At 31.5% G+C, this 25,079-nt stretch overlaps 2 protein-coding genes across 2 annotated transcripts; both read right to left on the bottom strand.

The window, feature by feature from the left end:
• Positions 1-3,673: 3,673 nt before the first annotated feature.
• On the bottom strand, positions 3,674-10,552 carry LOC129939073 (uncharacterized). The gene is made up of 6 exons (XM_056046939.1): positions 9,925-10,552; positions 9,684-9,746; positions 9,460-9,617; positions 9,008-9,386; positions 4,298-4,450; positions 3,674-4,231 (listed from the first exon to the last, which is right to left on the bottom strand). Exons 1-6 carry the CDS (start codon positions 10,156-10,158, stop codon positions 3,761-3,763), a joined length of 1,458 nt encoding a protein of 485 aa, XP_055902914.1. The 5' UTR covers positions 10,159-10,552; the 3' UTR covers positions 3,674-3,760.
• A 12,712-nt stretch (positions 10,553-23,264) lies between these two features.
• LOC129939049 (PRADC1-like protein) lies at positions 23,265-24,377 on the bottom strand. The gene is made up of 3 exons (XM_056046915.1): positions 24,157-24,377; positions 23,834-24,077; positions 23,265-23,772 (listed from the first exon to the last, which is right to left on the bottom strand). The coding sequence occupies exons 1-3, from the start codon at positions 24,272-24,274 to the stop codon at positions 23,478-23,480; spliced, it is 657 nt and encodes a 218-aa protein (XP_055902890.1). The 5' UTR covers positions 24,275-24,377; the 3' UTR covers positions 23,265-23,477.
• Between the last annotated feature and the right edge of the window lie 702 nt (positions 24,378-25,079).

The raw sequence follows: 25,079 nt of genomic DNA, 5'->3' as shown, positions 1-25,079 counted from the left end.
TCTGCTTCCAAACCTCTCAACATCTACTACAACAAGCTTCTTATTCCCTCTTTTTCCTTCTGAGAAGTTATATGCAGGAGAGATTTGCGTACCTGTTGTCTGGCTGCATTAGCCTGTTGACAATCCCCATCGAACCAACAGCGGTTTCTTGTTGGTGGCTGTTTGAAACCTAGCACGTCGCAGGCTGCTTCTATGATTCCATATTGGCAATGGTGCCACTAATTCTCGATACTTTATGATGTCCGCAGAGAACTTAGAAGGAAGTTTTTAGTGACTCATTCGGAGAAGGATTTTACGATCTCTTGAGATTGTATCTTCTCGGAACTTCTCCCGGCTTTGCCTCAGGTCTAGAAACCCAAGAGCTACATTGGCAACGATTTAATGATGTCGATGTTAGCTCCTCAGAAAGTTCTGACATTCATGTCTAGCGTCAATCGCAAAAGCTGGTTGACGTTAAAGATTGATCTTATTCCTATCAAGATTTTAAATTGTATTTTTTAACTTCCCATAGGAAGTTATTGTAATAGGTCCGGTTTGTCAAATTGAAAATTTTGACATTTCTCGACGTTTCAAGGTCCCTAGAGTCGAAATACACATAATAAGGCAGAAACAAGCAGAAAGGGCTCTCAAGAAAATTGCGTGGGTGGTTTTTGTACCATTGCAGTTTGAAAAAAAGGTGAACATTTTGGTTAACCTTAAATATCTTACGAACCAAAAACGCTGGAGACTTGAATTAAATTTTATATAATATATTGTAACGTGATACCAAACAGGTATATTTTTTGAAAAAAATCAATATAACGGTTTTTTTTATAAATCAATAAAACTGAAAAAAAAAATTTGTCACCTCCAAAATTTTACGACTTAAATATGAATTCATCTCTAAAACAATTTTGTGCAACGAAAAATAATGTTTTTGACATCTGATAAAATTTTGAGAAAAATCTAATTGACAGTTTTTTTTATACAAAATAAAAATCTAAAAAAAACATTACTCAAAGTTCGTAAAAATTGTATATCGATTCAAATATCTTTTCAAAAACTTGAAATTTAGGCTTCAAACTTATTTTATCTTATAAAAAATATTGTTTTCAACATTTTGAAAAAAGTTGAGAAAGATCGAATTGACAGTTTTTTTAGAAAAAATAAAAACCTAAAAAAATGTATAAAAGTTGGTAAAAATTGATTTTCGACTCAAATATCTTTTCAAAACTTTGAGATATTGGCTTTAATTTACTTTTATCTTTCAAAAAATCTTGTTGTCATTCAGTTAAAGTTTGAAAAAAATCGAATTGACAGTTTTTTAAAAAAAAAATTAAAAACCGAAAAAAAAATTAACAAAAGTTGGTAAAAAATGATTTTCGACTCAAATATCTTTTAAAAACTTTGAGATATTAGCTTCTAACTATTTTTTCTTATATGAAATATTGTTTTCAACATTCTGAAAAATGTTGAGAAAAATCGAATTGACCGTTTTTTTACAAAAAATAAAAACCTAAAAAAAATGTATAAAAATTGGTAAATATTGATTTTCGACTCAAATATCTCTATAAAAATTTTAAATATTGGCGTGAAACTAATTTTATCTTATAAGAAATATTGTTTTCAACATTCAGTAAAATTTTGAAAAAAATCAAATTGACAGTTTTTTTACAAAAAATAAAACTAAAAAAAAAACAATACTAAAACTTGGTAAAAATTTACTTACGACTCAAATAGCTTTTCAAAAATTACAAATATTGTCTTCAAACTTCTTTTATTTCACAGAAAATATTGTTTCTTATATTTTTATATAAAAATCCAACAGTCCGTTTTTTCATAGAAATAAAATCTACAAAAAATAGTACGTTAATTTGGTAAAAATTAATACGAGTACATGACAAATTTTTAAGCTAGACAAATCGACAGACGGGATGGGAAGTTATCGGTGTGGGTCGCATCCCAGCCTCTTTTATTTATAAGGTCCGCCATCTAACGTTTTTTTCTTCAACTAGTTAGTTTTATCCTTCCTCTGAATGAATATGGTCGTGTACCAACTCTTAGAAAAGATGCCGGTTTTGCCAAAAAAAATCATCATATTTTCAGATGAAGCTCAGTTTGATCTTTGTGAGTATGTAAACAAGAAAATTGTCGCATTTGGGGCACAGAAAACCCGCATGCATACATTGAAAACCCAAAACGAGTTACTGTTTGGTGCGGATTTCGGTCCAGAGGCATAATTGGGCATTTTTTCTTCGAAAATGAGCAAGTATTGGCCGTTACAATCAATGGCGATCATTGGGCCTGTTGAACGAATTTTGTTCACAAAAATTGAGGAGGAGGATATTGGCAACGTTTGGTTTCAACAGGATGGCGCTTACGTGCCACACAGACGAAATTACACTCGATGTTTTTATAGCATTTTCAAAAAAAAGTTAGTTATGTTCGTAGTTCATAGTCAAGAAAATTACGTATCAGTACTGAGCAATAGTTGTTAACATTTCCAAAATCTTATTTTCATTTTATTATGAATGCATTTATTTTAAAATATGTTTATTTTATAAGCATCAATCGACATCACACTTATTTCAAAACAAAGACAGACGATTTTAGCATCCATTTAATTTAACAGATTTTAGTTTCTGAACTCAACAAGGTTTGGGTTCCTTCCTCCAGATATCGTTGATTTCAATTAATAACCAACCCATAATATACGGTACCCTATAGTGCAATAATGAAACTCAAACAGTCATTGTCCCCTTTTATCCCCAAGGAAATCTTGTTAATTCTAATCCACATAGAATACCATTTCATTTTAAAGTGTTATTTCGCTTTTTTATTTTTTACTATTTTTGTTCTCATGCTGTACACAATTAAATCGTTAAACTGTACAATATGACTGGAAATTTTCAAAGCTTCCCCGAAACCATCATCAAGACCCACATTGTCCAGGTCCACCTACAGTGGTATAAATGGCATAACAAGAGGATGATCCTAGAGGAGGGTATATCATTAAATTCTCGGTTAAACGACATCGCCAAAACCCAGTTCCATTGCGAAGCCAATTTTAATGAAATTAAATGACAAGTGCTTACAATCTAACGACCAAAAGACGAAACACTGTCTCCACTGGTGGCGTCGGAGGCGGAGACGAGGTGGTGGTGATGGTGGTGATTCTAGTAGTGGGTGGTTATGGAGTAAGGAAAAAAACCTTCTCAATTCTTTTTCCGCACAAGGACGAAATTTTGATATTGTTTTGGATATTTCTGCACAATATTATGTATAATATACAAAAACATATGTACTGTTATGTGAGTCTTTCTTCCTTTAAAATAATATGTGGAACATCTTATGGGAGCATTGTAGAACACAAACAGAAAAAAACATAATAATTTATGATTGCCGTCAGGAAAGGAAGTCATCCTAGATGCACCCCACTGGTATAAACGATGCTGATGTGATGATCTTTATATCCCTTTTGTAAAATCCTTTTTTTCCAGTGTCATTTTAAACAAACTCCCCCTGGGGATATGGTTGACACTTGTCTAATAGAATACAGCTTAGGGATAGCAAGTTTTCATGTTGAGATTTTATTGTACTGTGCTTGCTTGCTGTTTGCTTTTTCCTATTAAATGAAAGGATAAAAAGGAATTTCTATAGATATAAACGTAGATACTATTTATAGAAGAATATATACAGGAAAAAAAATACAAGGGGATTTTATTAATACACCGTATAAATAACATACACTATACAACATAACAGCACTTTGACGACATTTTTAGAATATTTCCATGGAAAAGTTCAGGCACATCCCCAGTGTAAGGGTTACAATGGATATTATTAAGATGGCGAAACAAAGATAGTTTTGCTGAATTGGCATGCGGAACAACTTTGCGGACATATCCAATGATGATGCAAACAGTAGTGTCGAGTTGAGATCATCAGCTGAAGTATTGCGATAGACAAATGGTCGAATTCGGATGTGATGGCCGTTAGCTTGGGCCAATTGACAAACACGTGTCACAGATGAGGCTGTGAAGAATGGCAGGAGACCCATCAGAAGCCATAGAAGGACATTTGCGATATTCAATATGATCACCTTCAATTCGGTGTATTGGATGTCGAAGTCCTTGAAGAGGTATACCATCCCGGCTAGGGCATAGGAGAGATTCATTACAGTGAAGAAACACACTGGAAGTGATAATTTGTTGTTGAGGTGATCTAAAAGTTTTCGAAATTCCAAAACTTCCTGAAAATAAAGATTAGCTTGGGTAAATAAAAGATTACAAATACTATATGAAATTTTTTTACATACCTTCATCCAATCCAAGCTCTCTATGGAATGCATAATAAGTTTTTGGGAAAGTGTTTGTAAATGGACCATTAGCAAATAACACTCGATGCTGTAACTTGTCAGGATGACTATTTCCACTAGGTCCTGAGTGAAAATGGTACAAAGAAGAGCAATCTGAAAGAGAAGTTGTTAGATTAACCAAAACTTGTTGTGATAGGTACCGAGCTATATAAGAGTATGTAAGTTTAATAATTCCTTGAAGTGTATTTATAAGCCCTTACCCCTAAAAAGTCTTTGTACTTTATAGCATAGCAGGAAACTAATAGGGTAAAAGGGGTCAATAGCACTTACCTAGGTTTTCTTGGAAACGTAAGTTGTTAGTAAGTAAAATAATTATAGCCTAACACACGCACAAAACACAAAACTTAATTAACATCTAACATGAATTATTTGAGAACAAAAATTAAAATTAAGGCGTTTACGATAGTGGAGCATTGATCCTAAACAATTCATCGTTTGATGAATACTTGAGGTTTGACTTAGATTTTCATTCTTTTCATAGTTAGTTCTATGAAAGTCAATATGTACATGAATCAAATGTACGCAAGTGATGAGCTTCGCCTCGGTAATTCAAATGTATAAAAGAGAGGTACATCAATTTTATCAATAAAGAGCTGATGGAGAAATATTAAGTTATTATCATCACGCCTTTAGCGTGAAAATTGCATTTGAAGAAGCTGAATACGATGTTCATAGGAAGTCAAATCATACGGGTCATCCCGAGGAGAACCCTTAAGGGCAAGGCAAATGAAATTATGTTTAACTAATTCAATATGATTTCTATGAATTTCGTAAAAGAGAGTCCATAGTGTATCCACATATGTGCCGCCACTGCCCATTCAATAAATGAGTAACAAAAAATGTGAAATGCAAATCATGTATGTCACTCAATAGTAATAAGATCCTTATTAATATAATTTAACTAATAGAAAAATAAGACAATAGTATTTAAGGAATGAATACAATGAAAATAAAACAGAATCAAACAAATATTCATATTGATCTTTTACTTTCAACCTTACGGCGAGGTAACTCGCCCTAAAATTGGGCAGGTTCAGACGACATAAGGGACTTGAAAGTAAGGCAAGATTCAAGTATCTGATTGGCCATCTGCCAAAAAATGTCCTTCTCTTTCTGTAAAAGGGTTAATTGTCAATGTGAAAAAGAAATAACTAATATATATTTACAATACAATATACAAAATGGTGAAGGACTTGTAGCTTGCCTGTGAAGTATTTTATAGACAATAATTTTGTTGGTACTTTTTGTACTATGAATTTAAAGTAAAGGTTTGCGAAGTAAAGTTCTGAATTTGAAGTTTATGACACTTGAAAATCTAACTAGTTGTTTTGGTCAAAATGTACGTTCAAAGAATGAAGTTGACTGCAAATAAAGTCCCTTATGTGTCCTGAACTTGCCCATTTTAGCGTGATTCGCTTACACCAACAATAGGGCAATAGCTTTTAACACACTTTACCAAGGCAACTAGTTAGCTATTTAAGTGTCATAAACTTCAAATTCGGAACTTTACTTCACTAACCTCTACCTCCAGTGCCAACACTACCAAAAATACAATTGGCTACAAAAGGCTCCTCAGGTAAGCTACAATTCCCTCTAGACTTATAATTTAAATTTTAAAGAAATATTACTTCTTCCTTTTCCAATTGAAAGGAATCCTTTTACATAAAAAAAAACTGAATTTTGAAAATTTGACATACGTGGAATCGACTAGATAGTTAGGGAGATTCTTAATAAAGTAAACTTTGACGACCGCTGTAGCCAGATTTTGTATTTAATTGGTACAACTGAAAGAAAATCTGTCAGAATAATAATTTAAAAAAAAAAATACACAAATAGAAGAAAGTTTTGTGAAAATCAAATGTTAAAATTAACTAAGCAAAAAAAAGTACCTAAAATTAATAAAATGGACAATTTTCAAGAAGAAATGGTAAGAAAACACCTGGAAATTGAGATTCTATAAGAAAAAGTTAATTTAACAATTGCAGCATTGACATAAAATAAAAACTTTAAGAAGGGTATTGAAGCTCGTCTCAATTTTATGTAACTGAATCGAATTGAAATGTGCTTGATTTACCCGATTCCGGTCGGAGATCGGAATTTATTCAAAATTTGTGAAGAAAAACCTGTGTGGAGGAGATGGATTTACAGATAATGCGTTAAGGTCTGTTTATTTGCAAGTTTGTGTACAAAAAATAGAGCTTTGTTTTAAGAAGAAAAAAATAAAACAAAAAAATTCACATGGAGTAAGTAGCGTATTCTTTATGTTGCTGAACTATTCAATTCTTCATTGTTTAACACGAATCAAACTATCTCACTTGCATTTCATAGGAAACATCGAAACACCATTTACATTTTAGAATGTGCTTTTAAACTTAACATTTTTAAATCTTTTTGTGTGGTAGAAACACCAAAAAGACGTATTTAATCTTAACTGAGATAAACCTTTAGTGGAAACAAAGCAAAACTTAATTACATTTTCTATTCTTGTAAAATAAGCCCAGTTAGTCCATTTTTATTAATAAAACTTAATAACATCAACAGTAACAGATTAATTTTTTTTCGCCAGTGGAAAACACATCATTCCAGATGCACAACTACTCAACGAACATAGCCATCGAGATACAAATGCAATATCAATCGTACCAACATTTGAGAACGAAATCACATAAGATCCATACGAGACTCGAATAAATGTTAAAAATCCATCCATAGTAAGATTCTACTCTAACTTTTATCTGTGTTATTTATACTATGGATATTGTTTTTGTTATTCGTGTAAAATCCTTCTATACTATGGATAGATTTTCCAACAAAACACTGGTATTGTTTAGGATAAACTAAAAAGGGCCAAGATACCTTCCCTGGGGAACACCATATTGAGGAACAAAACGTTCTAAATGACAATTCCTAAATTTCACCTCATAGGATCTATTTTTAAGGAATTTATCCAAGCTAAGAAAAATGTTAAAAACTAAGGGCTTTAAGTTTGAACAAAATAATTCCGTAGATAATCTTGTCAAAAGCTTTAGAAAATTCAGTACACAGTCAACTTCATAACCTTGCAACGTTTAATCTCTTTACGAATACGTGTAACTGTTTGCAAACAAGATTTGTATTCCAAAATTCTACACTTTCACAAAAAAGTTTGCAATAGATCCGAAGTTTTTATAAGAAGGTGAAAGGAATGACTTCTTTATTGTAATTCAAAATTTGTCTGTTTTTGGGAAAAGTTTGAATGTGAATGTAACGGGTTCAACATAGGCATTTCTACACTTTTTTAATAATTGATATTAGTTTTTTTCAAATTTTCTAATAAATACAAAATAAATAAAATTTAAAAGAAGTAAACTAGATCTTAGGACCGAAAGGCATTAGTTTTAAGTGTTATAGTTTAACTTAGAGTGTCCGTATGGGACCATACGTACATACGACCATAAGTTATGGATAATTAGGCTAGTTTTATGAATTTTTGTCTAGCTTTAAAATAGGTTTAAGAATGAATTAATAAAATTGAATTAAAAAAAAAAAAACACTTTTTTAATACATCAGTACCAGCAGCGGTGCAATCATCATAATCAATGACCGTACTCTGTAGCACAGGGATATGACTTTGCTTTAAACGATTCGAAGCCCAGTCAGCGACCAAACGGAGGTAATGAACTTTGAGCTCATGGGTCTTGTACGGGTGTAGGCCCAGGGCCCGATGCAAAATTCACCAAGTTAAAAACTGCGAAAGGCTGAGATCTTGTGCACGGCGAGGAATAGACTGCTTTGGTTTCTGCTGTACATTTTTACGGACCGCAGCGATGTTCTCGGCTGATCATGCGTTCCTTAAACGTACGTTGACGGATTATTTACTGTGCCGGTCCTCTCAAATTTGGCCACCAAACGTTGAAGAGGCCACCACGTCTACCGTAAAATGGGCACAATCCGCGCAACATCAAAGTTTTATCATTTTAATAATCGTGTAACTTGCCATGATGATATGACATAAACAGCTGAATAATAAACAAAAGATTTGACAGATGTCACCAGAACAAAATGGTGGCCACGGTTTTCCAAAATCAACCCGTGCCAATTGAAAAATCCTTTATTTCTCTGCACAAGTTTTTTGTCGGATTTTTTGTATAGCAGTAATTGTATTTACAAGTACACTTAATATAAGACTTAAAATTCAAATTTTGTCTGTAGATTGAAAGAATGTTTGTCAAACCGAAATTCTAGAGGTTTGGCTTGCTTGCTCACATTTAGACGCAGCCAAACCTCATACAAAATTTCCCTTACGGAAAGGTTTACCTTTATTTCCAATCTTTTGATAATTTTTTTTTTAATTTTGCTCTAACCCTTCTAATACATCAAACGTGTTTATACAATTCTTAACAAATGAATTCGAAAAATTCTTCTAAGAACAAGCAAAGTTTCAAAAATACGTTAACTTTCTTCTTTAGAAAAAAATAAGACTTTTTTATAAAAGCCATCAAAATAACATAATTAGCGGGAAAGGGGTAAAAGGAGCAATTCTTGTCCTATCTATAACCTCTCGGAATATACGATACCATACACGTCCTTTAGATAGTGTTAGATCACCAACGAAAAACTATCTCTTAGTACAGTTTTCATACAATATTGAATAAGCATAAACAAATTTACCTTAATCGGTGTTTCATATGCCTCCAAGTCCATTGGCATCCAAGCAACTTGTACAATCTGCAACTGCATCAGCACCGAAGGTATGACATATGCCAAAAGAAGTGTCAAAAATCCCAATCCCAGTCCAACATACAACCAAAGTATCGTACAAAGTCGCTTGGGCTTCATCGACATCAAAAATACCCGCTCAATTAGATTTTGCAGCTGTTCATTATCGATGACTTTACAAACAAAAATTGCCGTCACAAATCCCAAAAGATGAAGTACATTCGGTATTATATAACCGAAAATAATTTCACCCCAATTATGAAGGGTCATCTGACGGAAGCTTGTTAGATTTGATGCTTCCTTTCTATCATTGCAGAAACCTCTGTCTCCCCTAAAAAAAAGAAAACACATTTGGTTTTTGAATGTCAACTTTTATACATAACTGACGTCTTCTACATATATACCTATAAGCTGTTAGAAATTGAAGAAAATATCCAAGACATATGATGACCATGATAATCATAGCTTGCAAATAGCTCAAGCAGGCTTTTAATTGCGTTGTTTCGGTTGAGATCGGATTTAACCCCACTAGAGCGAGTATTGTCATATAGGGTCGCAGAAACTTCAATCCAAATTTCAAAGGTATACATTGGTATTTTTTTTAAAACAAAATTTACAACTTTCTCACCTTTTTCTTGCAATAGTCAAGAATAGCCGAAGTTGGTTCACTATCAGTGGCAGCATCGTCCATCTGGATATTACAGGCGTTAACAAAAAAGAAAGAACTATTAGACGTATTTCGACGCATTTTTTATCGCGATCTTATAACACCACATCAACAAAAAAAATATCACACACAAATAATTTAAAATTTTAAAACAATTAAAAAAAAACTAATTTAGTGTTGACTTGACCAAACATTTACGTACAATAATCTCGGTCATACTGTCTTCGAAGGTCGTAGAGGAAGATGCCATTTTAGAGTATCCATGACGCTCGCTATTACTGATCGAATGCGTCGATCGTTGATGTTTATTTGGTGAGACGATCGGTTGATGCTCTCGGTCTGATTCACGAAGCTGTCCATTGGCACACTCAATGCTTGAAGAGCTAAGCAATTGAGATGTACTTGGAAGGCTGTCATCGGATCCCTCATTAAACATGGTCTTGACAGATTAAGAGTCAAATAAGAAAAACAAAAAACAAAACAAATCCAAACAAATTAATGAGATTGGTGTTTGAGTTCGGGAAGCAGAATATGACACTGATCGTGCTCATATTTTCCGGTGCACTGAAGTCGTATGCATTTTGTGTCTTGAGATGGAGGGCTTGCCATTGCTATTATTGGGGACGATATAGTTGTTGCATTTAACAGAAAACTATGCGGAATTACTGATTACAGCTTTGACTCTGGCTCTGAGTTCTTTCTCTGTTTTGTTTATATTTTTGCCCGAAGTCTGGAGCTTGACAAAGTAGGATTGCGCGAGAGGAGATCTGCAGCCGCACTTTCTCCAAAAAGATAACCCTGACTGAGTAATATAGGCGATAAGAAAGTACTGATGTATGTGTGTTTAGAAGAGACTCGTTCGCTTTGACGATAATAAACTTTGTATTAATTTTGTTAAGTGAGCAATTTTTTTTTAATGTTTTGCTACTACGTCCTACGGTCCTACCTATACTCACCTAATCAGCAATATTTAAATATTTATTTTACTTGTTTGCTTAACTTATCTTAAGTATCGATTGAATTGTTTCCTCCATTTTACTGTACATCTTTAGGGCACGTCTCATAAGTTTATATGGAAATTATTATTATTGATGCATTATTAAAGAAATACAAACATTTTCGAATTTTTTTTACATTTGTTTACAAAATCAAAATATTACCAACAAATATTTTACTATTATAAGAGGGCAAGTTTATGAGGCCCATTAGAGCATATAATTTTAATAATTAAACTGCCCTTGAAAAAAAATACAAGACTGAAGTCGTAAACAATTTAGTTAAAGAATAGTTGCCATCGGAGACTGCGGAGATAACAATGTTTGAAAACATACGAAAGTATAACTCCACCATATTCATTATAAATGTTATTTGTTGTGTTGAAAAAATATCTTATCTTTACTTAAAATGAACTGAAAAAGTGCATGGTATGGAAATAGTAGAAAATATGACACATTTGTTTATTGTTTCTATAGATTTTTGTGCAGAGCACAATTTAAACTTAATTGGTATTGCTTGCAAGGAGTATTAATTGCAATTTGCTCTTTATACGAAACTTTTAATTGATTTTTATTTTCACTATCACCGGGGTACAGGCAGGGGTAAATACCACAGTGAATCAAATAAAAAAACAGTTTTTTTTATAAAATATGATTAAAACAGGGACGTATGTTAAGGAGCAACATGTAGTTAAAAAATTAGATGACGCAACACTCCGTAGAGTCATGTCAGGGATGAATGGGACCGATAGTTTATTTGTCGAATCCAAATGGCTAATTTCAAAAAGTACTGTTCATAACAAGAATTACTCTTGGAGGATTTGTCAATTCCTTGGAGGAGACAATAACCGTGAAAAACTTTTGAGCGCCACTGGCAATAATTGAACCCAAGACCTCTAACCATAAGTTCCTACAATCACGTCACGGGTATTACATCTAGTTAACCGCCAAAAAAACGTAATGTATAACCTCGAAATTATACAACATTGGGCAGGTTCATACAACATAAGGGACTTAATTTGCTGTCTTCTGCGAACGTTAATTTTGACCAAGGCAACTAGTTAGTTTTTCACGTGTAATGAATTTCAAATTCAGAGCTTTACTTCGCAATCCACTTATGTATGTTCATGGTACAAAAAGTACCAAATAAATTATTGTCTACAAAACACTCCTCAGGCAAGCTACAAATCCATCACGATTTGTATTTTGTATTGTAAAGAAATATAAGTTATTAACTTCCCATAGGAAGTTATTGTAATGGGTCCGATTTGTCAAATTGAAAATTTTGACATTTCTCGACGTTTCAAGGTCCCTAGAGTCGAAATAAAAGATTTTTAGAAAGATATCTGTGCGTGCGTGTGTACGTACGTTCGTACGTCCGTACGTTCGCGACGTTTTTTTCGTGGTCCATAGCTCAAGAACCAGAAGAGATATCGACTTCAAATAAATTTTGTTATACAGATAATAAGGCAGAAAGATGCAGAAAGGGCTCTCAAGAAAATTGCGTGGGTGGTTTTTTTTACCATAGCAGTTTAAAAAAAAGGTGAAAATTTTGGTTAACCCTAAATATCTTACGAACCAAAAACGCTAGAGACTTGAATTAAATTTTATATAACATATTGTAATGTGATACAAAACAGTTATATTTTTTGAAAAAAATCAATATAACGGTTTTTTTATAAATCAAAAAAACTACAAAAAAAATTTGTAACCTCCAAAATTTTACGACTGAAATATGATTTCATCTCTAAAACAATTTTGTGCAACGACGAATAATGTTTTTGACATCTGATAAAATTTTGAGAAAAATCTAATTGACAGTTTTTTTTACAAAAAATAAAAACCTAAGGAAAAAAGTATAAAAGTTGGTAAAAATTGATTTTCGACTCAAATATCTTTTTCAAACTCTGAGATATTGGCTTTAATTTACTTTTATCTTTTAAAAACTATTGTTGTTAACATTCAGTAAAATTTTGAATGAAATAGAATTGACAGTTTTTTTTACAAAAAATTAAAAATCGAAAAAAATTTAACGAAAGTTGGAAAAAATTGATTTTCGACTCAAATATCTTTTTAAAACTCTGAGATATTGGCTTTAATTTACTTTTATCTTTCAAAAAATCTTGTTGTCAACATTCAGTAAAATTTTGAAAAAAATCGAATTGACAGTTTTTGTACAAAAAAATTAAAAACCGAAAAAAAAAATTAACAAAAGTTGGTAAAAATGATTTTCGATTCAAATATCTTTTAAACACTATGAGATAATAGCTTCTAATTAATTTATTCTTATAAGAAATATTGTTTTCAACAGTAGGACAAATTTTGAGAAAAATCGAATTTACAGTTTTTTTTACAAAAAAATAAAACCTAAAAAACAAATGTATAAAAGTTGGTAAAAATTGATTTTCGACTAAAATATCTTTTCAAAAATTTTAAATATTGGCTTCAAACTAATTTTATCTAATAAGAAATATTGTTTTCAACATTTGGTAAAATTTTTAAAAAAATCGAATTGACAGATTTTTTACAAAAAAAAGACTGTAAAAAAACAATACTAAAACTTGGTAAAAATTTACTTTCGGCTCAAATAGCTTTTCAAAAATTAAAAATATTGGCTTCAAACTTATTTTATTTCACAGAAAATATTGTTTTCAATATTCAGTAATTTTTATATAAAAATCCAACAGTCCGTGTTTTCATAAAAAATAAAAGCTACAAAAAATAGTACGCAAATTTAGTAAAAATTGATACGAGTGCATATAGACAAACTTTTAAGCAAGACAAATCGACAGACACAATGGGAAGTTATCAGTGTGGGTCGCATCCCAGCCTCTTTTTTATTTTCTAAATTGACAAAAAACCCATTTACCAAAAACATTAAATGAAGTTGTGCAGAAAATAAATAAATCACAGAGCAATAAAGTTCAGCTTTCAGTTGACTGAAAAAACATGATCAACTGCCATTTTTACAAAAGTGGACTTGGCTTGATAGTTAGGGATATTTTTCTTGACTAACTTTCCAGTCAATTTTCCATTAAAGTCGCCTTAATTGGAAGTTTATTTGTTGGCAGCTGGTTAATCAGATGCTAGAAACTTGCCATACTTTTAATTCCCTTATGGCGTCTTAACCTGTCCATTGCTTCTGTCGACGTAGTAGCCTTTAAAATTATAATATGCAGGTTCAGACAACATAAGGGAATTCATTTGCAGTCAACTGCATTCTTTGAACGTATATTTTGACAAAAGCAACTAGTTAGTTTTTCAAGTGTCATGAATTTCAAATTCAGAACCTTACTTCACAAACCTCTACTGCAAGTTCATTGTATAAAAACTACTAAAAATATTATTGCCTACAAAACACTCCTCAAGCAAACTAAAAGTAAGTATTGTTAATAAATATTAATTATTTCTTCTCCGAATTGACAAGGAAACCTTTTACAGAAAGCATAGAATGAAGTTTTGGAGAAAGTAAATTAATAAATAAATAATAAAGTTCAGCTTTGTGTTCAATAAAAAAAAACATGTTCAACTGTCATTGTTACAAAAGAAGACTTGACTTGATAGTTAGAGTGATTTTTCTTGACTAACTTTTCAGTCAACTTTCCATTAAAGTTGCCTTAATTGGAAGTTAATTTTTTGACAGCTGTCCAATCAGATACTAAAAACTTGCATTACTTTTAAGTCCCTTATGTCGCCCGAACTTACCCGTTCGGCTTCTGTCTTCATCATCAGTCAATGATCTTGCTTTGGGAGTACTCCCGGCAGTTTTTGTAAGCGTCCATCACATACTAGTGAATATTTCGTTCTCCTACGTTTTTACGTTTACGACATAAATTTAGGGCCTTTTCGATATAGAATCCACTTTTCCTTATAATTCGGTCGCGTAGCTCACACACCGTAATCAAACAAATTACGAACGGATCGACATACAATTTGCAAAGAATATTCAAGATTCTTGAATCTTTAAGAAATTCAGATAGACGTAAACCGTTAAAGAAAAATGTTTTTGTGTATCAACAAAATCTATGAACCTTGGTGCCGCTGCATATCTCTCTCAATAGATCCGTTCGCGTACATCCTCCTAAAACATTCCAATTTTACGAAAAAATACGAAATTTAACCAAATCTTGTTCGCGTTTTTTGTAAAAGAGAGCGCTCACGAGAGAGTAAAATATTTCCCCAACCTACGAATTTTAGCCCAAGAAATTTCTTTGGGCTGATTGTGAAAAGTGTCAAATTTCATAGAAATTCAAATAAATTGCTCGCTTTTGCTGCCAGTTATAAAATTTGTGTTGGTTTCCGTTCGCTTACTTTTTTGCAGTTGTTTTTTTTTTTTTTGGTGAGAGAATTTTGCCCCCACTCTTTACAATATCTCTTTCTACGAATTTTAGTGCAGAAAGTACGCAAACGGACCTAATATAAGCTCCTTTGTGGAGCCAGCAAAATTGCTTCCAATTCATATTTGTTTTTTAACATTCACAAAAAATAATATACCACCAAAGACAAAAGATATGTTTGACTTTTACTTAAACAAAAAACTCTATTTCTAAAATTTAATCAGACAAGAATTTTGTCCACCTAACATTCTATACACTCTGTTCAGTGCGTTTCCGGTTAATAAAAGAATCACATTATATGAACAAAACTGTACCTAAGAGAGAAATTAAAAGAGAAGTTCATCGATTATTGATTTGATCAACTTTTATTCACATTAAAATTAACAAGTAAATTTCTTGTAGTAAATTTAAACTTATTTCATAAACATTACTACCTCAGAGAGAACAAAAAAACTATGTTGTGTCATTTCACCAGAAAATGCAATATGCTAAAGGCCTTCAAATTCAAGTTCCTATATTTCTATATTTCTACAAATATTAAACAAATTGTAGGTATAATCTTTAGTAAACAATTTCATTTTAATTTAAGTTTTTAGGTCATACTTCTTTTTATATTTTCTGGTAAAACTAAATATTTTTGTCAAATTTTTACATTTGTTTAGACTGATGTTTAAACAAAAAGTTTTATTGAGCGTTATGTTCTTGTATTGTGATGTGTTAACTTTCTATTGGTACCTTTGAAAACGTGCACCTGATATTTTCTTGTAATGTTCCAAAATGGCATTCAAGAAATTTTGATAATTTTAGTTTAAGCTGTTTTCTAGAGATACGCTTTTTATTAAACTTTAATTTTATTTAGTTTAATTATTGTAATACTTTAATTCTTCGCAATTCAAATTAACAGAAATTCAATGTAAATGTTTGTTCTCAAGATTTTCTAGTTGAAAAAACTCTTAATATTGATTTTTCTTCTTATTTTAGGAAATGTCAAAAGAATCCTTTTTCGTAGTAAAATATTATCCTGAAGATGATATAATTTTTTAGCTAAAAGATATTTTGTCAGTTTTGTTTATCTGGCGCCAATTTCTCTACATGAACGTCAAGGGCGTATCCATACTTTTAATTAGGGGGGCACGCGCTTAACTTACTTACCGCTTAAAAATGTTCTTTAAGGGAGGCTAACAAAATTTAAATAACCTTAAATGTACACATTTCAAGGGCTAAAGTGACAACTTTAGTTTTTAAATTATTTTAGAACGCTATTGTCCAGCAAGGTATTAGATTAGATTAAACATTTTATTTCTTAAAATCCAAATAAAAAACCGAGTTATTGGCACTCTAAGAAAAAAATTAAAAAATCTTAAAAGAAAATTTAAAAAAGAAATTTAAAATATCATAAATTTATGTAATGCATACAGAAATTAAATTAAATTGAAGTTAAACATTTCAAGAAAACTTCAGGTAGAACCATTTACAAAAAATTCAATACTTTCGTTATCAAGACTAATGAGCCAATATTAGATAGATAGATATATTTATTTGTTTATAAGCATAGCTTTTACAAATTGATTGGCAATATGTAAATATTACATTATTTCATAAGGTAAGTGCAATATAATTTTAATTCATCTAACAGAACAATAAAGTAAGATATGAAGCAACAATTATAAAGAAAATAAAAAAATAATTACTTTTATTACTTAACCTGAAACCTGGATTTATCATTCGTTAAGGATAAAAGCTCTTAAGTTAAGCGAGTTTCTAACATATTTATATATATTCAGTGCAACGTTTTGATCTTCAACTTTCATTATACTATTCATGTCAGTTAAGTTCATAGGGGATAGGAAGTGGTTTCTAAGGAGCATAATAGAAGCAAGAAATTGAGTTAGATGCCTTCCTGAAATCTTCATTTATAATGCTTCTCTTCTTGTCTTCAAGGATGCTTACAAACTATTGACGAACAGGTAATAATTTTTGCTGTTCCCATATATCCATAAAATTACTCATTAAGGCGGCCTTAAATTTTGTTGCCCAGTTTGGTCGTTGGGAGTTTTTATGGGTTCTCAAGATTTCGTTGTAACACTTTTTAATTAGGCGCTCATCAGAGGCATTCAACAGTTTTTCCCAGAAATGCAAAGCTCTTTTCGCTATCTCGTAATCTAATGGAAGTGTACCAGTTTCTAAGCGAACCACATTGCTTTGTGTGTTTTTAGCTAGACCAAGCAACTTCTTTAAAACTGAAGTTTCAATTTTGTCTCCAGCTTCCAGACCCCATATCTCCGCACAGTATAGTAAAGTCGATTTAATTTTTGAATTATAAACTTTGATTCTTCCTTCCCAGTTTTCCATGTAAGGGCTTTTTCGGTTACTGCTGCTGCTGCTCTTGCCTTGGTTTTGAAGACATTCATGGTTTCATTCCAAGATCCAGTTCGACTCAAGGTTATTCCCAGATATTCAAAGCTATCTACAACTTCAATTGAGTCTTCCTTATATGCAAATCTTTCCGGGCATGATGATATTTTACTTTTTGCAAAGTTTACTATCTTCGATTTTTCAGTATTTAATGTCATATCTTTTGCTGTAAAATATTTTTCAAGTGATTTCAGAGTTTTTCTTAAATGAAGCTCAGACTGAGCGAAGACAGCAATATCGTCGGCATATGCTATCAGGATAGCATTTGTTGTTTCCGAAATGTCTATTCCTGTAAGGCCCTCGATTCTTAAGAATTCTTCCAAATCATTTATATATAAGTTAAATAGGAGGGCACTTGATGGATCACCCTGTAGAACGCCCTTTGTTACATTCGCTTCTTCTGTTAGGCCACTTGTTGTCTTAATAGCAATTTTGGTTTTCACATATATGTTTTGAAATGCATGAGCCAATACTTAACTTGTTTCATAAATAACAAATGAGAAGTTTGCATCCTGATAGAATGGGGGAGTCTATTAAATATCTGACATGAGGAAACATTATAAAAATTTCTAAATGCGGTTGTTCGACATACCGGTATAAAAACTTGGTTTAAAAAATGTCCATGTAAAATATAATTATCAATTATTCTAAAATTGAGATTACCTGATCTCTTAAAAAAAATCTTTAGAACTTTATAACAATGCATACTCGTATGTCTCACTGAAAGAATTTTCAAATCTCTAAATAGTGGAAAACTAGGGTACAGGCGAGGCTTACCACATATTTTCTTCAGAACACTTTTTTGAAAAACTAATAAAGGTTGTATTTTGTTATGATATGAACCTCCCCAACAAGAAATTCCATATTCTAGTTTCGAATGAAAAATGCCATAATCAATTTTGAGAAGCAGTTTGGAAGAACAAACTTTACGCAAAAAGCTTCCATAACATTTACAGCTCATGGAATCCGTAAATGTTATGGAAGTAACAATAGGATTACAGGTGCATCAGCACTAACAATCTTTCTGCCAGACAAACTGAAAAACGTTATCTTGGTTTTAGAACTTATTATCAATTTGTGCTCTGCAAACTAGATTCTTAACAAGCTGAGATCCCAATTTATATCCGATATAAGATTCAGACTACTATTTGTACCATACGAAAACCCAACATCATCTGCAAAGGCTGTCAAAGAACCCTTAAAAGGCAAACTGAATAAAGAATTAATGTATACCAAAAAAAGTATTGGTCCTAAAACCGAACCTTGTAGAACTCCCAAATCGAATGTGTTTATATCACTACTAATACCATCAAATTTCACTCTTCGGGCTCTTAAATTTAAATAAGATCTTAACCAATCACTAATGAATCCTCGAAACCAAGCACTTTTAAGTTTGCTAATCAAAATTTCGTGATTAACCATGTCAAAGGCTTTTGCTGTATTCTTTTTTCTATCAAGACCTACAAATATTTGAGAACAGAAATGTAACAATGCATCTTCGGTTGATTTATTGCTTTGAAAACCAAACTGAATATCACTGAAAAATTGTGTTCTCTTTAAAAAGCTCACCATTCTATTTTTTACAGCTTTTTCAAAAATATTACTTATCGAGGGCAAGAGTGATATAGGCCTATAGTTACCCAGATCATTAGTCGCTCCTTTCTTGAAAATTGACAAAATATTGGCACATTTAAGAGCTACCGGAAATACTCCAGAAAACATCCTTTTGTTAAAGATATGTGCCAAAACATCAATTATAAAACATGCTGCATTTTTCAAACAAACTTTTGAAATGCCATCATAACCAGAAGAGTTTGAAGTTTTTAAAGTGCAAAGTGTACAAGATGGGTGACTAGAACTAGCTTGAAGATTAAGTGAAATCGTTGAAAAGTATTCATTGAATGCATTAGCAATTGCAATTTTATCTGAGACCACACGACCATTAACATTGACAACAGATGGTTGTTTTTTGCACTGAAATTTATTAAGTATACTATTCACAATTTTCTATTCGTTTCTGATATTTCCTTCAGCTAGATTGAATTTGTTTTTAAATTAGTTATCACCGCAAATAGGAATTTCCTTTTTTAATTCAACATACATTTTCTTATATTTAGTTTTTAAATTCTGACTGCTGTTGCGTTTTAAACACTTTTGTCTTAATTTGTTTTCATACTTCACTTTTTTAAGCAAACTATACGTAATCCACGGCTTTAAACGCTTATTTTTCGGAACGATATCAAAAGAAGCATCAGAAATGTATCTACAAAGGATATCAATAAATATGTGGCAGTCACAAATTACACGTTTCAGAGTCTTATTGCACTTTAGTTCTCAATAGATTCAAAGCTTTTATATAAATAGATATGAAACGTGCATTGTGTTTTTCAATAAGCCATTAGTTTAACAAAAGTGTCACTTTTGCTGTTTTTGGGACATTTATATTCTTGAAGTTTGTGTTTAAATCTCAGTTCTAGAACATTTAAAGCAAATTTACTTCAAAATGTAGATTTCTTTAATTTGTTACTATCTTAAAAGTGTTATTCACTTAAAAATGTAGATTTCTTTAATTTATTACGATCTTAAAAGTTTTATACAACAGAAAATCAATTTTTTTAAGAAATATGTTGCCCGTCTGCAATACCTCCAAACTAAATTTTTCTCAAAACATTTAAATGCCATACAAAAAATTACATTTTCGATCATCAAAAATCATCATCAATTTGAAAATTTGACCATCGACAAGAGCTTGCATTGAAAGGCAAGATTATTGAAATCTGTTGATTAAGTTCTTGGAAAAAATTGAAAACAAAATAACGGCTTTATGAGAGGTACCCTTCTAGAGCAATACCAAAATATATTTTTCTTATAGAAAGAAGCCGAAATAAGAAAAAAATTAGAGAAAATTCTGAAAAATCGAATTTTCGAATTTACACCAAACAATTTGTATGGGACTGCTGTTATTTTTAGTATTAAAAAATGAAAAAAAGCCTTAAGCTAATCGGCTTAGTTTCAATCGGTGCAGTGGTTTAGACTTTAGGGGCCAGGACAGACAGACACTTACTTTTCTACCATTGTAATGTCATGTTTGATTCGAAATTTTTTACGAAAGCAATAATTGTCATATACATAGTTCCTATGTGTCGAAAGTAAAAATCACTTCAATGTTCACTATTTATGTGCATAAAAAAATAAGACGCGATTGAAGGCCAGTTTCAGGAATTTAAAGGCATCTAAATATAAAATTGAAGATCTCTTATTCAAGGTTTTTTTTAATCTGAATATTAGCTCTTTTTCTTGGAAACAATTTTATGAAAATAATTCAAAGCATTACACAAGTTACAAAAATTTTAAATGTTTTTGACAGCAAACCACTTTTTGGCGAATGTCGTTAAACTACTAAAAAATCTTTACTTATACAACTTACCTGTATAAGTTTTATGGCTCATATGACCCCCCCCCCCTGGATCCTCCATTGGTCAAAATTTGATGAATTTGTCCTTAGATTTTGGAATGTCGGCTGAATGTCAGATTCATATTATGTTCCAGCCCTCAGTTGAAAGTGCTACTTTTTGCAACAAAGTTTAGAAAGTAAAATACAAACTAAGTTTTCATATACAAAAAATAAATAATTCAAAATATAATTGGGGTCATGTCCATTAACTCAATATGATTAGATTTGAATTGAAGGGAATTCCTTCAAAAATGCAAACAAATAATATCCCAAGGGGGATTATGACCCCTACGAACCCCCTCTGGATCCGCTATTGGTCGCCTAGATCGTGCGATTTAACGCATTTAGACTATTTTTTGGGAGGCTTTGTTAAAGCTCATATCTATACAGACAAGCCCGCTTCAAGAAGACAACTTTAAAGCCTTTATTCTAGAATTGGACTAAGCGGATGGACCATTTAAGGCACAGTCAACGTCAACATTTGCACGAAATAATCTTCAAACATTAAATTATACAGACCGTACTATCGATTCAAATAAATATTTCATGTATTTTTTTTATATTGTATGTGTTTTTTTTTTAATTTTTCTATAGCTTTTAAATAATCACCCTTTACTAACGAACGTATTTTTATTTATTTGTTGATGAAGCGAATATTTTTGTTTGGAAAGTTTTTAAGTTCAATATTATTGAAAACTTAAGGCACTTCCTTCATGAAAAATTCTTATCAAAGTTGATATTATTTTAGTTTAACGATTTAAAAGTAAAATGAGTACCCATTAAAAAAAAAAAAAATATAAAAAATATTGTTTTTGTTGTTTTTGTAAATAAAATTGATTTGCTAGTTTCTAGAATTCGTTGGCTTTTAATTTATAAATCTAATTACCTATAAGAAAATAATAACTTTTTGAAAGTATGCACACAATTAGAGTGGAACCAATTTTTTCCATTAATTTTCCAAAAAAGTTTTCTTTGTGTTAATTCCAATGGAAATAATACATTATATTTTTTCGAAATAATTCTTCTTGAAGTTGCCGTCACCGTGTTTAACTGCTCAGATCTTCATTGGTACTCCTTCTCACATAAAGTCTGCCATCAAAACCAAATAAATGCATCTTGGTTTCGTCACTAAAAAGAAAATTTCTCCAATTTTCGCAAGTCGATTGCGAAAGATTTACTTTTGTAAATCGTATACGCTGCTTTATGTTCTTAGAACCAAACCTTCCTCGCAATTCGACCATGTAAATTTGATCCTGCAAACGTCTGTGGATTGTGCGAAAGCTGATGTCCAATGATAGATTTGCTTTTATGCCGCTTGATGTTGTAAAGGGACTTTTTAAGCACCTCTCTAACAATCCTTTTGTCAGCAAAGTTGTTGTTTCTTATGCGTCCTCTTTTTTCGGTGAAATTTTTTGGTTGACTTCGGTCCTTTAGCAGCCTAGCAACAACAAATTGAGATCGATGAAGAGCATCTGCAATGAAACTGTATGTTTTGCCTTGAGCTCTTAGTTGGAGAAAACGGCGTTCTTCCTCGGAGCAATGCCTTTCGCGTCCCATTATTTAAAAACAAAGTACTTTAAACTCTTAAATACAAGTCTAACGCTAAATTTAATAAACAAATTGCGATCTGAAGTTAAAAAGGCCAACAAATAATGCAATTCTACAAAGCATTTTTATTTTGACCATTGAAAATCTCTCTCTTATTATATAATCTCACTCTTATTATTTTGGCCACAACTATAAACATCCATCATGGGATATATATATGTGTACGTATATTTAACAATAATTTTTCATTTTCTTCTGTCCAACTAAATTAAATTTAATTTAAACTGCTTTGAGCTTTTCCTAATGAAGCTCTATCAAACGTATGTACAAAACATCAACAATTCCACATAATCAGCTCTATCATTAATTCCATTGCATTCGGTAACTTTTACGAATCCGAATTTATGGCAGAAAATAAAATTACAGCACAAAAATTACTCCTAACTACAGTCAACTTTTTGAAAACTAAATATTAGCGGATATTGTACGAACTCATTCTTTAATTGTAACATGATCGCCAACACCTCAAAGTAATGCTTAATCTCGATATTTAAAGTCCTATATTGTGAGTCATCTAAGATACATATTCAATATATTTTTCTACTGTGCGTGGTGGTGCTTTTCAATGGTTCCTGGAAAGCTTGTAACTCGACACGTTTATACATTTTTTTTTATTTTTCAAGGAAATGAATATTCAAAAACATGTTTAATGACTACTAATGAAGTTTGTCTTACTTTAAAAAACGACAGCAACAAGCTAAGATCAAACAAAAATAAATAGACTCATATTCAATTAAAATTTAAACTTTGGTTTCTTTTTACTTCGGCAATTTACATTTTACAATTAATATCAATCAATATTATTTGAAACGGAATAAACAAATATACATAATATTTTAAACACAAAAAACTTTTAGTGATGTATGTAGTACGTCTTTTGGTGGCCCCTCTCCAGCAGAAGCAAGATTCCTACTTCATTATTATTTCTTAACTACACTATCTACCATTACCATCCAAGCCATGGGGGATGATTTATTTTGTGTGGGGGTATAAATGTCAGGTTCACAGGAAGATTGATTAAAGCGTACGATCGTTTCAGTTTTTTAAGTGTACTTCGAATAGCCATGCCATTCTTTCCCAATAAGAACCCCGCAGGAATATGAGCATCTTTGTCTGAGTTGTCGTGTATCATTTCAATATAGAAATCAAATTCATTTGATTCTGAATTAAATTCTGTGATAATTGCAGCTGCAGCACCTGCTGATTCCGCATTGATTGTTTTCTTTAGGAACGAGCATTCACTGGAAAGTAGAATTTTTATTTAAGAACATTTTGAAAGGAGGAAATATAACTTTATCATACCCTCTTTCTATTAAGGCAACATTGCCACGTAAATCTCGCTTGTTTGTTATCGGACTGCAAGCGTGCAAAGGCACTGTCGGCACCAAAGCGACACCCTCAAGTTTAACATTGAAAGAGCCGCCAAAGTCTTTAGCTGGTCGCAAACGATACGTGTACTCCAACTCAGTGGGTTCGATTACTTCAAAGAATATATCACCAGCTATAATGTCTTGAGTTGTAATTGAATTTGCTAACTGGAGGGTTCCTAAACAAGATACAAAAAGTTTTCAGTTAAATTGAGGGGTTTGTTGTTTTTATTCTAACTTAAGTGTTCTAGATCTTACCACCGACTTGTGTGATGCAAAATTTGTCAACTGATAAAATAGCTATGAGAAACCAAAGAAGGACACTTAATTTTGCACTTTGTATCATTATTTTTGTTTGGTTAGTGTAGAAATTCATTTAATTTGTATTCATTTTTGATGTATTTAAACAATTACATGGTATTCCTCGTCTATTTCGCTAAAATTAATATTGATGACACTGAGTGACAGTGACAGTTCAATGACGTTTTTGTAGGAAAAAAATCGGCAAGTCAGGTGGGTAAACTGCAGTACCAACAGTATTTTGATTAGTCGGTAGAGTAGAGTAAATACATGTTTCTAATACTCCTTTCACACTTTTATTATCAAAAGAGCGAGTAAATGCAAATAGCGAGTTTTATGTGTGTACATTGGTTTTCGTCATGTTGTTTCAATATTTTAAAGCAATTGAGAAAGTTAAAGTTGTTATATTCAATATCAAAATAAAGTTAATTTTTAACAAACAAAATAACCGTTATCCCGTTACTCATCTTTCAATTTATTTTTTTTCAATAAAGAAACTCCGTTTTCAATGAATTCTTGATTTTATAATTCGGAACAAAGCTGTTTTAATTTCTTTGTAGTCCCATTTGTTAGTTTAATCTTCTCTTCTTACCTCGAAATCTTGATTTGAAAGAGGAATGCTTTTATTTCATAATACAAATTTTCAATTATAGCTTTAAGTAAGTAAGTAATTCATTCATTTATTGTTTCGTTTTGCTTTTGGTACATTGTTTACAATTTTTATGAATCTTGCAGCTCGGTTAGCAAATCAAAATAAATAATTTTCTAGGTAGGTATAAATGATAAACAAAAATTAAAAATTATAATTAAATAAACTTAAACAAATTTGGTTATAATTAACATCCTTTTTGTATAAATGGTTTTCAAAGGAAGAGAGTGCT

This window comes from Eupeodes corollae, chromosome 1, assembly GCF_945859685.1.
Source record: "Eupeodes corollae chromosome 1, idEupCoro1.1, whole genome shotgun sequence".
Classification (NCBI taxonomy): Eukaryota; Metazoa; Arthropoda; class Insecta; order Diptera; family Syrphidae; genus Eupeodes; species Eupeodes corollae.
This window is presented reverse-complemented; position numbering and strand designations above follow the sequence as displayed.